Source organism: Phaenicophaeus curvirostris, chromosome 4, assembly GCF_032191515.1.
Source record: "Phaenicophaeus curvirostris isolate KB17595 chromosome 4, BPBGC_Pcur_1.0, whole genome shotgun sequence".
NCBI classification, from domain to species: domain Eukaryota; kingdom Metazoa; phylum Chordata; class Aves; order Cuculiformes; family Cuculidae; genus Phaenicophaeus; species Phaenicophaeus curvirostris.
The window spans coordinates 24,567,689-24,584,527 of record NC_091395.1 but is presented as its reverse complement, the minus strand read 5'-3'; the positions used below and the strand labels follow the sequence as shown (position 1 = coordinate 24,584,527).

The window sequence follows — 16,839 nt, the reverse complement described above, 5'->3', positions numbered from 1 at the left end:
AAAAGGTTAATGCTTTGTTCTTACAGTCCTTAGTGATGGACTTGGAATAATTTGTAAGAACAGGTGATTAACAGATGAAAACCACCAAATAATATTCTTTGGAAACAGAAGCCTCTTCCAAATTTACCAAAACATTTAGCAGTTCTGTACAGAATGAGAATCACAAAAAAAAAGCTGATTACTTGACATGTTATAGAAAAATCCTGTCCAGTAAGGTCAACCAGAAGAAAACAATTAGTGGTGAAGTGTTCTGTAAGGTGAATATGTATGTTTAAGTGGCTAGAGTGGTCAGGGAAAGACAGGTTGTATACTCTATGGGTTTCCAGGGGAAAGAAAAACATCCCCAGATCATATGAGGGTATTATTTAATACTGAAAGAAGTATTATAGTTGAGAATATGAGTTGAAATCCTAGTAGCTATGGAATTACCAGGTAAGACTTAACTCTTCTTGACTAATCTCCTCAAAAGTACCTTCACTATATAGTTTCTTCCACAGAACTGATACTGAACTTGTCTGAATTTACATCTTGTCAAGATTTGTCTTGTACTGTCCTTTGTGTGGCAGGTGTATAAACTGAGGAAAAGGAAGGGCACTGCTATGTTCAGCCACTGTTGTTCTGAGACAAAGTCATGTAATGTGATGGTTTAAAAATACTTCACTGCAACAATTGTTATGATCTTTACTTAATGTCAGGTTGATTTGATTTTATTCTTTCTCTGCCTCTTTTTGGACAATTGACTTAGCCCAATGACAAATGTTATAAAATAGTAAATTTAATGTAAGCATCTACATAAAAATAATCCAATAATCTAGATACATCAGCTGAAAACCTTTTTTGCTTTTTAAATGACTATATTATATTCATGAAAGTTCACAGATACCTTATTAATCTAGACAGTCATTTGAAACACTGATGCTGTTCCAATGTCAGTTGTGCTTTTTTGATATATATATATATATATTTATATGCATATATTTATAAAATCATACTGGCCTTTCCTAGCAACTTTCAGTTTTCTTTCTCTTACTGCAATAAACCTTTCTTCTATAATGATTATTTTAAGAGTGCCATCTAGTGTCTGAAGCTTTTCAGTATGAGCTGTGATTTATAAGTTAATGGACAATTTTATTGAGTAATGAAGCAGATAAATTATTGCATCATTGTTTTATATTAAACAGGTATGGAAAAATGTAATTTCCAACCAAGTGTAAGGAAAACTAGTATAAGTTTTTAATACAATGAGAAGACATTAATTTCAGCTGTAATACTGCTATGTTTAAGTAATTTAAAGGAGTTGTGTGTTTGAGGTGTTCATGTTTCATTCTTAAAATTAACATTTTATTTCTTATGTATCCTCTTGACCTTCAGTTTGTGTCTCGCCAGGCGTTAGGTTAATTTTTAATACAGAAACCAATATTATTTCCAATGGCCTAAATAACATGTATATTTATATTGTGGGAGAATATTGATTTTTTTTAAAAACCTTGCTATAGAATATTTATAGACTAAAAATATTTAAAGGAAATATTTTTTGGTTTGTATGTTTTGTTTGATGTCAGAAATATGCTACAATGTAAAAACATTTTTACACAGATTGTTTCCCTGTCAAATACTTGCCTGTATGGAGACAGTACCTATGTGAAACTATTTTTTTCTCTCAAGAAGGGCCTGCAGTCCTCTTATTCAGGCAGAATGTCTTTAACAGTGTCTTGTGTTACAATTAGTTCTGGCAGATACTGGAGGGACTACTATTTCAAACCCTCTTTTTTGTTCTAGATTCTTGATTCTTTTATGAATGTTGCATTCTCATTTCTGTTCCAGGAACTTCAGCTTACGAGGAAGATGAAAGGTAGTGTCGCCGAAGAACATTTATATTTGGCTTTTTGTCATCAGTACAGAGATAGTATCTTACCTCTTCATACATCCATTTCACTGTTTTTGCTATCCTACTGTGACTGCAAATCATTCAAAATTTTCTTAGTGCCAACTGATGAAAATGTGGATGATGGTTTTGTGACAAATAACTTCCTTGGCGGTCTTGAGGTCCATTTAATCTCCAGATGTCAGCTTCCAGTGATTGTGCAGAGCTGCTGTTTGCCTGCTGTTGTAGAAAAAGATGGCAAGTTCTGCCGAGCTGGACTTTCTGTTGTCTTAAGGCATATCATACAGAAAACATACGAGGCAGATCCATCTAAAAAGGATGTTTTGGAACTCTTAGGCTTTAAGAAGACCTGCTTAAAAGCCTGTGCTGAAGTGAGTGCATCTCTTTCTCTTATATGCATTAATAGTTTTTTTAATAACAATTGAATGCTCTGAAGTAAACTCTTAATATTGATATAAACTAAGTTCTTTTATTAAGAAACTTGTTTAGAAAATGAGATTTTCTTAGTGGAGGAGCATCTGTATTTTGGCATAAAGATGAAAACCCATTCTTTTTAAAAATACTGTTCTTTAGCGGGACAAAAAGAACCTAAACATTTAAAAAAACGGGTCAGATCTCCATTTCGTATCTAGCCGTGTAGTTTAATGAGCTATTAAGTATAGCTCTTCCAGTTTGAAGTGAACCAAGAAATACTGAATTTCTTGTTAATTTTGCTTTCAAAAGCACTATATACAGTTAGACTTCATCACTACCAGCTTATGTTTGGCTTGTGCTCGCCAGGATGGCCAGGGTCTTTTCAGCAGAGCTGCTGTGTGGCCGGGTAGTCTGCCCCCAGCCTGTACCACTGCAGGGGTTTAGCCATCATAGGTGTGGGATGTTTTAATGAATTTCGTTAAATTCCTGCCAGCCTGTGTAAGCCCCTGTGAATGGCAGCCCTTTCTTGCAGTTTATTGGTTGCTCTGCTGAACTCTGTGCCATCTTTGATGTGGGTGTATTTCATCTCCCCTTCCAGGTCATATTATCATAGAATCATAGAATAACCAGGTTGGAAGAGACCCACCGGATCATCGAGTCCAACCATTCCCATCAAACACTAAACCATGCCCCTTAGCACCTCGTCCACCTGTGCCTTAAACACCTCCAGGGAAGGTGAATCAACCACCTCCCTGGGCAGCCTGTGCCAGTGCCCAATGACCCTTTCTGTGAAAATTCTTTTCCTAATGTCCAGCCTAAATCTCCCCTGGTGGAGCTTGAGGCCATTCCCTCTTGTCCTGTCCCCTGTCACTTGGGAGAAGAGCCCAGCACCCTCCTCTCTACAACCTCCTTTCAGGTAGTTGTAGAGAGCAATGAGGTCTCCCCTCAGCCTCCTCTTCTCCAGGCTAAACAACCCCAGCTCTCTCAGCCGCTCCTCATAAGGCCTGTTCTCCAGCCCCCTCACCAGCTTTGTTGCTCTTCTCTGGACTTGTTCCAGAGCCTCAACATCCTTGTGGTGAGGGGCCCAGAACTGAACACAGGATTCGAGGAGCGGTCTCACCAGTGCCGAGTACAGAGGGAGAATAACCTCCCTGGACCTGCTGGTCACGCCGTTTCTGATACAAGCCAAGATGCCGTTGGCCTTCTTGGCCACCTGGTCACACTGCTGGCTCATGTTCAGTCTCTGTCAACCAACACCCCCAGGTCCCTCTCCTCCAGGCATCTTTCTAGACAGACTTCTCCCAGTCTGTAGCACTGCATAGGGTTGTTGTGCCCCAAGTGCAGGACCCGGCATTTGGCCTTGTTAAACCTCATGCCATTGGACTCTGCCCAGCGGTCCAGCCTCTTCAGATCCCTCTGCAGAGCCTCCCTACCCTCCAGCAGATCAACACTTCCACCCAGCTTAGTGTCGTCTGCAAACTTGCTAAGGGTGCACTCGATGCCTTCATCCAGGTCATTGATAAAGACATTGAACAGGGCTGGACCCAGCACCGAGCCCTGGGGAGCCCCACTTGTCACTGGCCTCCAGCTGGATTTCACACCATTTACCACCACTCTCTGGGCTTGGCCATCCAACCAGTTTTCCACCCAGGAGAGTGTGCGCCTGTCCAGGCCAGAGGCTGACAGTTTCTCAAGCAGAATGCTGTGAGAAACTGTGTCCAAGGCTTTACTGAAGTCCAGGAAGACCACATCCACAGCCTTTCCCTCATCCAGCAGCCGAGTCACTTTGTCATAGAAGGCGATCAGGTTAGTTTGGCAAGACCTGCCTTTTGTGAACCCATGTTGACTGAACCTGATCACCTGGTTCTCCTGCATGTGCAGGTCATGTGTAAAGATAATTAAATAGGATCTGGCTGCTGGAAAACCCGATTCCATATTGCAGATGGCTGCAAAGTGAGTCAATTGAATATGAAAAGACAGGAGTTTAAAAGTTTTAAAACATTTGAAGTGCGGATAATAAGGAAAAAAGAACAAGGGTAAGAACATAAATAAGTAATGTTTTTTTGAGGTGTTGTTCTGTTAGACTGAAATTTTTTTCATGTTGCATGCTAAAAAAACCACTAAGGCAATGCATTTCTGTAAAATAAATGTGCTCAAAATCTGTTTGATGTAATTCTGGTTTTATTAATAGCACTTGCTACAGGTGATATATATAAATTGATCACAGATTTGCTTCTCATGGGTAACGCAGCCACCATAATCTTCTGCCCATAATAAGGAATGCAAATATGCTATACCAGGTAACTTCATTTTGGAATAGATAAGCTTCTTAATTCTGCTGTTACAAAAGAAATATGGAGTATCTGGGCTTCTAAAATTACCAAAGACTGTATTTAAATCTGAAGTTACCTACTTTGGATGGAATTTCTTTGCTTAAAGTAGACAAAAAAGGTACCCTGGATTTTGTTTTTGTTTCTCTTTTTGTAGAGACATTAATTACATAAATTTATCTGACAGGTTAGCCAGTGGACCAGACTCTGTGAGATCAGCATACCACTGGCTGTTGAAGGATTTTTGACAGCATCTCCTGAGCACTGTCAGACTATTCCTCCTGACATTTTACGGCTTGAAAGGAAGCTTGGAGAACCTGTCCGAGTACATAATGATGACAGAATTCGAAGGCAAAAACTTCAACAACAGAAGGCAGGTGCCAAGGCTGCAGTGCCTGTACTTGGTAAAGAAGCAACAGAGGAAGGAAAAGCAGTGGAAACTAGTGAACATCTGCTCCCAAGTTTGGAACTGAGCATAGCTTTCTCCAAGCTACTTGTCCAGGAACTACCAGATGCGGTCAACAGGGAGGCCCCTCACATCAGGAGAACAAAAACCTCTGACCTTCCGCTTTTAGATCACATTTTTGCAGAAGGGCTTTATTTTACATTGGCAGATATAGTGCTTTTGCCATGCATCCATCAGTTCTTGGTAAGCCGACAAGTTCAGCAAATATTAAGTAGTGTATATATATTTTTTTTTAAGAACTGGAAAGTTGTAAAATGTGTTAATTTAAATAAATATTGTGGTGCTTTCAGTGTGAACTTAAGCTGAAACAGAATATTTGTCTTTGTTTCTGTTGAAACAAAATACAGGGATTGGCAAGATTACTTTTAAATTCATAGCATATCAATACTTAGTAAACGTTATTAATTATTAAAATATTACGCTGAAATACTCTGGCATCAAGTTGCCCAGAAAATTCTTACATGAAAATACTTGAATTGGGAACTTAAACTACATTCTAGTATGCATAAAGCAAAAGTAGGTGAACACGAACATAATTTCTTGCTTGAATTTAGTGTACTAGATTTATGACCATGACTCGAATATTTACTAAAATAAGACCATTTTATCTGTGAGGAATTTTTTGAGATTTGGGATTTTGATTCCTTCGTAAATTGCAAATTTCAAAAGGACGGATGGTTGAGAATGGGATGTGATAATTTTGAAATTCTCTAAGGGACATCTCCCATGAGAGATCTAAAATGGGCATTTAAAGTACATTGTATTATGCATAGAAAAAAAAGTAGGCAATTATGAACTAGGTTTCAGTATACTGGGAGGGAAGGCAAGATTAATTCCTGCCCAGTTTGTTGTACTTTTACTGCATGGATGTTATCTGAATTGGAATTCTTTTCAGTAAAGAAGAAGGACTGGGGAAAGGAGAAGAGAGGCAAATTAAAAAGAGGAAATAGAGAAAAATACAGTGGAAAAAATGTGGTGGGAAAAATATAGTTTCACCTTCCCAAGGGATCCTGCAATGAAAAATGTTGTTGAAATCCTTGAGTAGATGGGAACGTTCATTCCAAACAGGGAGACTTCCCTCCTCATACAACTTGGTGTGGGCTGATCACGCCCATTGATGCCCAGCAAGCGTTTCTTTAGGAAGAGCCTTTTGGTGCATAAGGTCCCATGCACCGTTTTCAGATGGACATGCACAATTCACCTCAGGAGTGCTGGCCCCTCTAAGCCCCTACTGAAATTGTGACCTCTCTTGCTGTGCTTGTGCAAAGAACACTTAAACAGGTGCAAAAACCAGTGACCTTGTTTTGGTTCTTTTGAGCTCTTTTCAATCACTTTGTCTCGCAAACATGGCTTGAATCTTTATTTCCCATGACAATAAATTGATACAATGAGGTTGCTTACTACCAGTATTCCTGCCATTAGTCTATGAGATTGATATTTAAGCTGGTGCCTTTTGCCAGAAGAACTCTGAGTGAGGTTGGTGTTTCCATTTTGATTTTGCAGATTGTTTTGCCAAATTTGCCTTACAGTGTTTGAAAAAGAATTCCTGGAGAAGAATCTGTTGGTCAGATTCAGAGAAACAATCTCTAAATTTACAATAATTACTAATGAACATTAATATGTGACAAATGTCTAATTTATAACGTCTTATATCAAGATGATCCTCCTCAGCGGATTTCTGTATGATGATAGCAATAAGGGAGTCCAGAAGTAGGTGAATATGGCTACCTTTGAGTTACAAAGATGAGTTATTTATTAATTCACGTCTGCTTTGTTTGTTTGTTTTGCAAGTCACGTAACTGGGATTAACAGCAACTTCTGTATGGATTATACTAAACAAAAGTAGTAAGACAAAATGCTTTCCTACTATTTAAAGACTTCAATATATTTCAGTTTCCTTTATTTTTCCAAGGCCTTTTTAAATAAGAAGAGCATGACTGTTTACAGCAATACTTGATTTACTGATGGTAGGCATGAGAAGATTCATGGATCACATGCTTAAGCATTTTCTGCAATCCAGTTGAAATTGTTCTGTAGATGTACTCTGAGCAGCTGAGAATGCTGTATTTATTTGCTTTTATGTGTGACTGTTGAGCCCTGGTGGCCTGCAGCTTACAAACAATATATTGTATTAATATATTTTTGTTAACTTGCACCAAAGCTTGTCCTAAAAAAGTCTTTTGGTTTCATTATTTCATAAATTATAAGAGCTCTTGAATAATGTTGCTTTATTTCTGTTCTCCAGTGAATTATCAGTTTTCTAAGCAATTATACCTTGATTCCTACATTTATCATCCAAATTTAATAACTTGCATCTGACATCTTCTTGCAGACAGTGGGTTGAAACTGCTCTTGTTGATGGAAGTTTCAGAGTTTATTTCTGTATTAAAATGTTATTTAGCACTTATATAACTGGACTTCCTGGACTGTGTTTAAAAAAATCATTATAGTTGTACTTCTGCTTTGCTTTAGGGTGTGAATAATAACAAAGTCTTCAGTGGGTTTGTGTCTGGAAAGTATCACACAATAAATATGGGGAAACCTGACTAGCTGATAGTGATTGTAATTTTAATTACCAAATGTAAGATAATGAAGCTGAAGAATTGTTTTTCATTACCTCACTCCATTTCTGTTAGCTTTGTTATGCTTTCTATTAGTTGTAACTTTCTGAAATTAATAGAGGAATAACAAAAGCTCCTTTCTTCGTTTGCGAGAAACCACCATTCACTTTTTAGAATACAATTGAGAATACTTGTTATCATCTGTAACAGCACCTCTTAGAATAGCTTTCCAAAATACTTCTTCATTAGCTGAATTAATATATTTCCACCTGTGTTACTGTTAGGATAGTGAATTAGGTACTAAAATTACACAGTTCATCCTCCTTTTGCTTCTTTAAGTGTTACTAAATACATGTGATTACCCTGAGAACATTAAGAACACAGCATGCAAGAAAGCGGCTTGAAATTTTGTGTCATTTCAAGCGTTCTTTACCAATTCCTATTTCCACATTGGAGACTGATATTTGGAAAAGCATCACTTTTGCATGGCTTTTCCTGCCTTTTCCTGTAATCATGATTTTTAGTTTTCTGCTTAAGGCAGGCACAACATCATAGAATAGTTGAGGTTGGACGAAACCTCTGGAGATCATCTCATCTAACCCCGCTGCTCAGAGTAGGGTCAGCTAGAGCTGGTTTCCCCCGATCATGCCCAGTCAGGTTTTTGGTGTCTTTAAGGATGAAGGTTTCATAATCTCTCCTGTAAAAGGATGATTTTCACTGTTCTGAAGTATTTGGGAACCTGAACAAAATTTAATTCGGTTCACCAAATGTATTTTTAAAATTAGCTGGTCTTCATGTAAGAATGTGGTTTAATTTTTTTTTTTTGTGATAAGTGCATTGTATTCTTGCTTAAGATTTTTTTTATATACTTAAAATTCTAATTTCTGATGAAGGCAATTTCATCTCACTGTAGTATATACTTAATTCCGAAAAGAAACATACTATTTAGCATTTTTTCGTAAAAATATCAAGTTAAGATGGTGAAAAAGCTAGAGTAAGTATACAATATTAAAAAAAGTTTTGGATTCAGTGCTAGTCAAAAAAAAAAAAATCGCAGACGTAGTGCAGAGGCATCAATAAAGACCAGAGACAATGTATACCTTTGCCTCTTGCTGTTACCACATAGTTGCAAGGTATTTCATGTTGGCAGTTGTGGCAAAACAGCTGTCACTGGATGAGTTTTTAAGGGCTGCAGGGTGCCTGCAGGAAGGAAGAACGTTCAGGTACCGTAACATCTTGCTAAGAGTTCAGTATTCATTATAAATTACTGTTGTAGCTTGTTTGGGTTTTTTAGGGGGGAGATTGCCAACCAGAAGGAAATGTTGCATTGTTAGGATGTAGCAGATAATTAAGAATATTATTTACATTCATCCTATTGAGCAAATAGGAATTTGTTGTAGTTTAGCCCTTAGCTGGCAGCAAATAGGGTGCAGCTGCTGTCTTGCTGCCATCCTACCCCTGCCAGCAGGATGAGAAGAATCAGAAAAGGAAAGCTCATTGGTTGATATAAAGACAGATTTATTAGAACAATTAAAACACAGCTGCTCACATCCCAGTGATTAGCCTATCCTGAGCAGTGATAGCAGGAAGCACGGAGCCCCAAACATGGAACCTGGGTTGCCTGTTCATCCCCCTGGCCAAGTTTCAGTTCATATACTGAGCATGATGTGATGGTATGGAATATTCTGTTGGCCAGTTTGGGTTAGCTGTCCTGCCTCTGCACCTGTACATTAGCAAAACATGGAAATCTGAAAAATCTTTGATTTCTTAGCAACAACTAAAAAAATCATTGTATTATCAATATTCTTGTCATACTAAATCTAAAACTCAGCAGTTGCTGGGAAGAGAACTAGCTGTATTCCAGGCAAAACTACAACAGATAAAGTCTAAGTGGCCAACTGTCAATTCCACCTGCAGGCCTTAGCTTTTAAGTAGCTAGCATTTTGCGTTACCACCATGCTATGGGTAAGCACACTCAGGATGGAGCTGAACTCACTTCTGTAGTTCTTGCCTGCTGATGGGAATAAATTTACAGTTGCAATTAAAACTTCCTGTTTTATTTTTCTAGATTTCCAGCAAAGAACAAGGCAAAAATCTTGTAAATTTGCCTCTGATATCGAGTTGGTATCAAAGAGTTCAAGAAGTACCTGGAGTAAAGAAAGCTGCTGGCAAATGCAAAATGGAGCTTCTTCATCTTCCAGAGTTGATGTCTTCTCCAGAGGAAGAGCTGCAAGACTTCTCTTCAGTTCCTGATGAATTAGAAGAGGAGAGTGTAGACAGTAATTTTATAGGTGGTCCAAGGCCAACTATGACTAAGTTAATGGTAATTTAAGCTTTTTAATGAGTTATTTTTAATAGTAATATGCTGCTTGCTTTGGGATAGGTGAAATTAGAATTGCATAAGCTCACAGCCTTGTACAGTTTAATACATTTTGCTTGTCTCCTGTCTGTTATGCATAGACTTAGAATTTATTTTGCTTTTTTGTTCTGTTATGATGATTGGTAATTCAGGAATTGAGTGAAGATAGGACTGCTGGAAGCCCTATCAATAATTCTATTTAATTAATTAAAGTAAATGTTAGTTTGAATTGCAATATTGTATTACTCTTTAACAGGTATTTATATAAAGGATGACAGAAACTATTGCTTGTATGCTGGGCTTCATTACTCTATCGTTGCTGTTGTTTTTTTGCTGTTTGATGAGAGCTTTGAACATCTGGAAACCCTAATGAGTTGTGCTGAAGAAAACTCTCCATCATGTTCCGTAACTCTCAGTATTTTTTGTGTAGAGATTGACAGTATTTCCTAAGGAAAATGAATAGGGCTTTCTTGTGAAAATGAGAAAAATAGAAAATTTGAATGCCATGTAACGTAGAGTCAACTCAGCTGGCTGCTTACTTTCAGTTAGGCTGAAAGCATTGTACAGTTTGACCCGATGCCAGTAAATTCAGTGGGAATTTTGCTATAGACTTTGGTGGGTAAAGGAACAGGGTCTTATTATTTCCCCCATCTTTCACATAGGAAAATGGCATTGAAGCAAAGTTTTCTCCTCATCCATGTCCCAGCTGGAGCCTAGACTGGACCAATCTACCATCTGCAGTCAGTCCTGGAGAAGGTAAGGCGGTTTATATGTGTGCATGTATGTGTTTAAGAGTGCTGCCTTCTGATGAAGCTGCTTAACTGTTTCATGAGAAAATGTCGCTTTTCAGTGTATTTCAGAACTCTGTAAAACAGGTAAGCAGTTTTAAATCTGTTTTAAAATTCAGCCTAAAATTCAGGGGCAAGTAGTGAGATGACTTCTGTCAGATCATCAACTGTTGATAAACAAACTGGAAATAAAAGCTTGACCTTGATTTCAAACAAATATTTTTCCTGTTTCCCACTTTTCTGAACTTTTCTTCTTATCTAGAAGCATAAACACTGATTACATGACTTTAATATAATCAGCATAAATATTGTACATGGACTATGTCTCACAAAGCAGCAGCAGCTGATTTTATACTAATTAAAGCAATATTAATTAGCAAAGTTTGGTAGCTATATATGAGTGCGTCTTCCCTTTTGTGGCAGTGCTGCCTGTCCTGTAGGGGTTGTTTGCTTTGCTGGATTGTGGGGCGGTTTGTTGCCTAGTGGGTATAGTTCTGCAGAGAAAAAAGTGATTTATCACAGTGTTTGTTGTTTTCATTGGTGTTGCAAATGTTGAACACCTCTTCCACCACACAGTAGAGTTTCCTTTAAAAGATCTTATGTGTACTGCCAGACAGTAAAAAGTTGGTGGACAGTAACTCATTTCTGCAGAGAAGAAAGACTTGTGTTCTTTTGTGTCAAAAAGGTAACATAGACACTGGAGTCAGTGTAGCCTCAATGGCATAGAACTTCTGATTTAAAGAATACAGAAATATGCATGTATTCCTGACTATGGCATACAGGCTATGAAAACAAGATAAAACTTGTAAAACTTGCTGTTTTGGATCTGTGTGTAGTTCACAAAGCCATGAGAAAAGCCCATGTGTACCATGAACAGATTAATACTTTTTATATAAAGTATCCATCCTGCTAAGATGAACTGTTTTCCTCTGGCTTTGTCCTTCTCTTTATTGGGAAGTTGCACACTGTACTTTAATTATTGATTTAATTGTCTTTCTGTTAGCATGGAAGGAAAAATCCCAAAATTTGGATTTGCATCTGTCAATATTGCATCATGTTTCCTCAGACTTTGTGTGAATGTCTTGCATGCAGTTCTTAAGCTACAATAGCTTTGTAGTCTGACTGCTGAAATACTCAGGGAGGATTATGTCTGTTTAACGTCTATGATAAATTCCAGGGTCATGTCAGAAATTAATAAATATTTTTTGATTATTTCCAAAGCACAGGTTTTTGGCTGTAAGTTTTAGTTCATACTTTTGTCAAGATATCTCTTTTTTTCTATTAGAAAAAAAAAATTAAAAAAAGATGCATAATATATAAAACACGTAGTGAATGTATATTTGGAAATTTTGTGCTGGAAGGAATCTTTTGACTCTGGGAGAAAAATCAGCTCCTGCTGCTTCCTGCCTGTGTGCGTGCTTACTCTTTCTTTTCTCACATTTGCTGAAATAGTTACTCATGATGTCAATGTCTGAAATTGGTTTTCAGTTCTATTTTTGGGAAGATTTGCTAACTTAGGAAGGTGATGATAGACAGAGATTTCATCTCCCTCCACCCAAGATCACAGTGAGACTGATGCTGTTTCTTGATAGGGAAACTCCAAATGGTTCTGCTTTTAGTCCAGGAGCACCAGAGTCGCATAGGAAAAAAAAAATTCCTGATACGAGAACTGATTTTGCTTTTCAGTTAGATACATCTTCATGCTTACCTTTAAGTGGTATTGGTCTTTGTTTCCTGATTCTTCTGCTAGTATAGTGTGATCATTGTTTTATGAATGAAATTCTCAGTATTTTACTACTAAAACCTGACTACTATGAAAATAGACACTGACTCTAACAGGGTTTTAAACTGGTCTTGAGTAATGCAATCCAAACTTTCTGTAATTGTTTAACTCCATCTGGCAACCAAGTGCGACACAGCTGCTCACTGACTTATCCTCGCCCTCCCGTTGGGATGGAGAAGAGAATTGGAGGGGGAGAGGAAATGGTTAAACTCATGCATTGAGGTATAGACAGTTTAACAGGACAACAAAGGGAGAGAAAATAATAATGATAAAAGAATACACAAAACAAGTGTTGCACAGGGCAATTGTTCACCACCCCCTGACTGGTGCCCAGCCCATCCCCAGACCACGATCCTGCCCCAGCCAACGCCCCCCAGTTTATGTGCTGGCCATGACATCATATGGTATGGAATATACCTTTGACCAGCTTGGGTCTGCTGTCCTAGCTGTGCCCTCTACCAGCTTCTTCTCCTGACAGCATGAGAAGCTGAGAAGTCTAGACTTAGTGTAAACACTACAAGTTCTAATGTATTATTTAGATTATGTGTTTTAAGTTAATTCTTTTTTTTTTAATATGGATTATTTACTGTTGCAAAGCTGAAGATTATAACATCATAATTTGCATTTGATTTGCTTATTCTTACTTCTGAAGGAGAATGAGATAGTTACACATCTGTTATTTCTAGTCCTGATACAATTTGTAAAAGGTATTTGAATGACTAAAATGGAGCCATGTTTACACTCTAGATAGACTCCAGCTTTTTAAATTCCTGCTGTTATGTCAATTACTTCTAAAATATTTGGCTTCTAAAGTTTTGTGTATCACCCTTGAGATGTGTGAATCTAAGGCTTTGTGAGCATCTGGACTGTATTTGAAACATTGCAAAATATCCCAGTATCTAGTATCTTAGTGCCCTCTGTAACTGTTGATATTCTGGGATGTTGTAGCTGTTGAGTTGTCTTATAAACTTTCACTTTTTGAAGGAATTTAACACTGTGTATTTTAAAACGTATTGGAAATGCTGATTTCTGTTTTAGTTTACTGTATAAAACTTGGCCAGCACTTTTACTGTATTTTTTCAAAGCTTATTTTCTGATTCTATGTTTAGATTAGAAATATATGGATATTGCCTGTTAAGTACAGAAGCCAAAACCTCTCATCACTTTGTTGTTTCTTCCAAATCACATACTATATACTTACCCCCACGTGCACAGACCAAGTCTGTCTGGGTAAATGCATCTCTTGATATTGAAATATTAGTTTGTGCAAAATACTAGAACAAAATGTAGCATTTCTAAATTATTTTAGGGGCAAATACTGGAAATGTATTATTAAAATATTTAATGAAATACTTAAAGTATTTGCAATAAATACTTAAGTTGGCAGGAGACACAAGCCAGAGGTCCTAACAAAGCTCAGTGGCTGGGAGTGTTGACCTTTCCATAGAAGTAAAGGTACATGGGGTTGTAAATATGTACAGACAGTAAAAGAAGAGGGTGACAGGTCAGAATATAAGAGGTAAGGAAAATCAGAGACTTGCATCAGCAGTACAGGGATGTCATCATGTGATATATGTCAGCATGGAAAACGTTTTGTCTTTGTGGATATCAAAATCCCTTTGACTGGTTATGATTAGAAGTACTTTCTTTAGGCTCACCCAAAGCACATTAAGGGGAGGATGAAAGTATGTGTATATAACCCTTGTCACCGCTTTATGATTCTGATGTTATATGGGGATGTAAGTCTCCGTACTGTCATTTTTTCATCTAGTGTTGTATTTACTGTGAAACAAAAAAAAAAAAGGCAGAAAGGTTATGTTTTTTAGCAGGAATCTGTTTTTTCTCTCTCTAAAACAGCTATTTATTAATTTAAGTTTTTTTCCCAACTGTGAAATTCAAGAATGAGAAATAACTGACACACAACCTCACAAACCATTACTTCTCCTCTAAGAAGTTAAAATACTTGCTAAGAAGGAAGTACTTAAAAGAAAAGTGTTTTTTCTTGTGCTATCTCATTCTGAAATTACCAGCAAGACTGATAAGAGTGTGTGTTTACTTACAAAGGTAGTGGATAGCTGTGAACAAAATGTGTACTGTTCTTTCCAAAGTGTGAAACTTCTCACAGAATGAACGTAGCAAGTGGTAAACTATGTTCTGTAGGCTTGTCAGTAATTCTCTCTTCCTCATAAGAATATTTTTTTCTTAAATGAAGGAATTGTAGTAGGTCAGAAAAGACCTCCTGTAGCTGAAATACAACTTACTGTCAAGTGAGTTTGGGAAGACCACTATAATAATAATAGGAGTGCAAGCACAGTAGAAGATAGAGGATTCAATTACAGAATCTGTGAAGAGTTTGTGGTAGGGGGAGTTAGTTTAAAAAATGTATGTAAACAAAAAAAGCTAAACCAAAATAATATAAAATGTGTTTTACAAGTGCAGCTTCCTCTTACCAATTAATGGAAGACATGCACCCCTTTAATTTGCAATTGACCCTATTCATAGGGCCATTTTTTCCAAAACAAGTGCATTTTAATGGGTTGTGTATAAACACAAATCCCAAGGAAGCATGTATTTTATGTACTTTGTTATTTCTAGTAAGAAATCAATTGATTTGGACAAGTGTTTGACTTGAGGAGGTGAGATTTTCTATGTATGAATTTTTAAAAAAGCCAATATGGAAAAAGATCAGGCGTTTCACATCTTCTGTGTCCAGTGCACAGCTGTAAGAAAGGGTGTCAATCCATTGCAAGGCAATGCATACCTATCTGGCTGAAGTGCAGAATGGCTCTCATCAAGTTTGTTTAATTTATGTTTGCTTTGTGATCAGTAGCAAGTTGATGGCCAAATTAAATGATTATATACTGTCACAGAAAGGTTAACCTGAATAGAATGATACCCTGATTGAGTCTTGCCCCTTGATTGCATTCAAGTCTTCAGATTTTGAAAAAGTTGCTGGATTTTTAGAATGCTTAGCTTTTAAAACAACAAAATTTGGAAAGCTCAATGTCTACTGTTCAGGGATGAGGCTGTCCCTTACATGGTTTTTGAGAAGAGATTTGTTACCTTGATTTATAAGCCACAAAATAATTCATAATAAATTATAAATGTTGTTTTCAGGGAGGAAAAAAAATGGTAATCAGAATTCAGGAACTAGAAGTATATAATATTTAAAAGACTGCCTTTATGTTGTCATCTTTTCCTAAATAATTTATGTCAGCTGAGAATTTGTTCCTCAATGCTTTTGTTTTGTTTTTTTTTTGAGAGGCCTGCTTTTATTAATAGGAGTATTTTAGTGTATGTATAAATATAAATCATACTAAAGGTGCCGTGTTCAGTTATTTATATACATATAGAAAACAGAATGTTCATATTAGAAATAGAGAACTTGCCTGAATTACGGAAAGAGTAGTGACATGAGAATGAAGATCTTCTTACTGTGCCACCTTTCTTTATGTTTAGTAGCAGTGACAATTTCTATCCAAAAGGAAATGCTCCATATTTGGGATTGAGATACTGTTTTATTTGGCAAAAACATAAGTCACTCTTTTTGAATGTAATTTCTGATGAATGGTTATCTCATTTGAGTATGATATGAAATTCTGAGTAAATCTAGTATGTGGCTTTGAGAAGTGACGTAATATGTATGGTCACATGAAGAACAGAGAATGTTTTAACATAATGTTTAGGAAATTTTAGGAAAAGTCTGCTTATGAATTAAGAATTTGGGAAGATTGATATTTCCACTGTCTTTGGAATCTCTTGATGGTATATGTCTGCAGAGGAATTGTTTGTCACAATGTCTTACCCTCTTTAAAAACACATCTTTGAAAGCCCAAGGCATTGAAACTTGCTTACCTGCAGAAGGGGCGATCTTTGTGTTCCACAACTCTTGCATACAGCTAATGCTCATGTTTTCTTTGTGTCAATAATTACTAGCTAATCAGGTTTTGTTTTTTACTTGCTCTCCAATATAATTTAGGATTATTTTGTTAGAAATAGTTTTCTGGCAGAAAGCAAAATGAATTACAGCTATTTGGCTGACACTTTGTTGCACTGGAATTGTTAAAATATCTTGGAAAGGCGTGAGTGTTTTCCTTCATTGGCAAAACCAAATCTGCTAAATAAAAATTCACTGGGATGTGGACCTCAAAAGTGGTTTTATAGTTGAACAACCATTGATCTTGGAGATCCCATTTATGTATATTATTCCAAAGCTCTCTGGAGTCAGCTCTCAAGGACTGAGTTCATTCATT

The 16,839-nt window shown here is 37.0% G+C and overlaps 1 protein-coding gene across 1 annotated transcript in view; it reads left to right on the top strand.

Annotated features, from left to right (window-relative positions):
• The first annotated feature begins 1,794 nt into the window (after positions 1–1,794).
• The window catches only part of GSTCD (glutathione S-transferase C-terminal domain containing), a 64,711-nt gene continuing 49,666 nt past the window's right edge, over positions 1,795–16,839 (top strand). Inside the window, exons 1-4 of the mRNA XM_069855526.1 lie at positions 1,795–2,256; positions 4,817–5,278; positions 9,725–9,979; positions 10,678–10,771. Of these exons, the coding sequence (XP_069711627.1) occupies positions 1,795–2,256; positions 4,817–5,278; positions 9,725–9,979; positions 10,678–10,771 (1,273 nt within the window). The remainder of the gene's footprint in view (positions 2,257–4,816; positions 5,279–9,724; positions 9,980–10,677; positions 10,772–16,839) is intronic.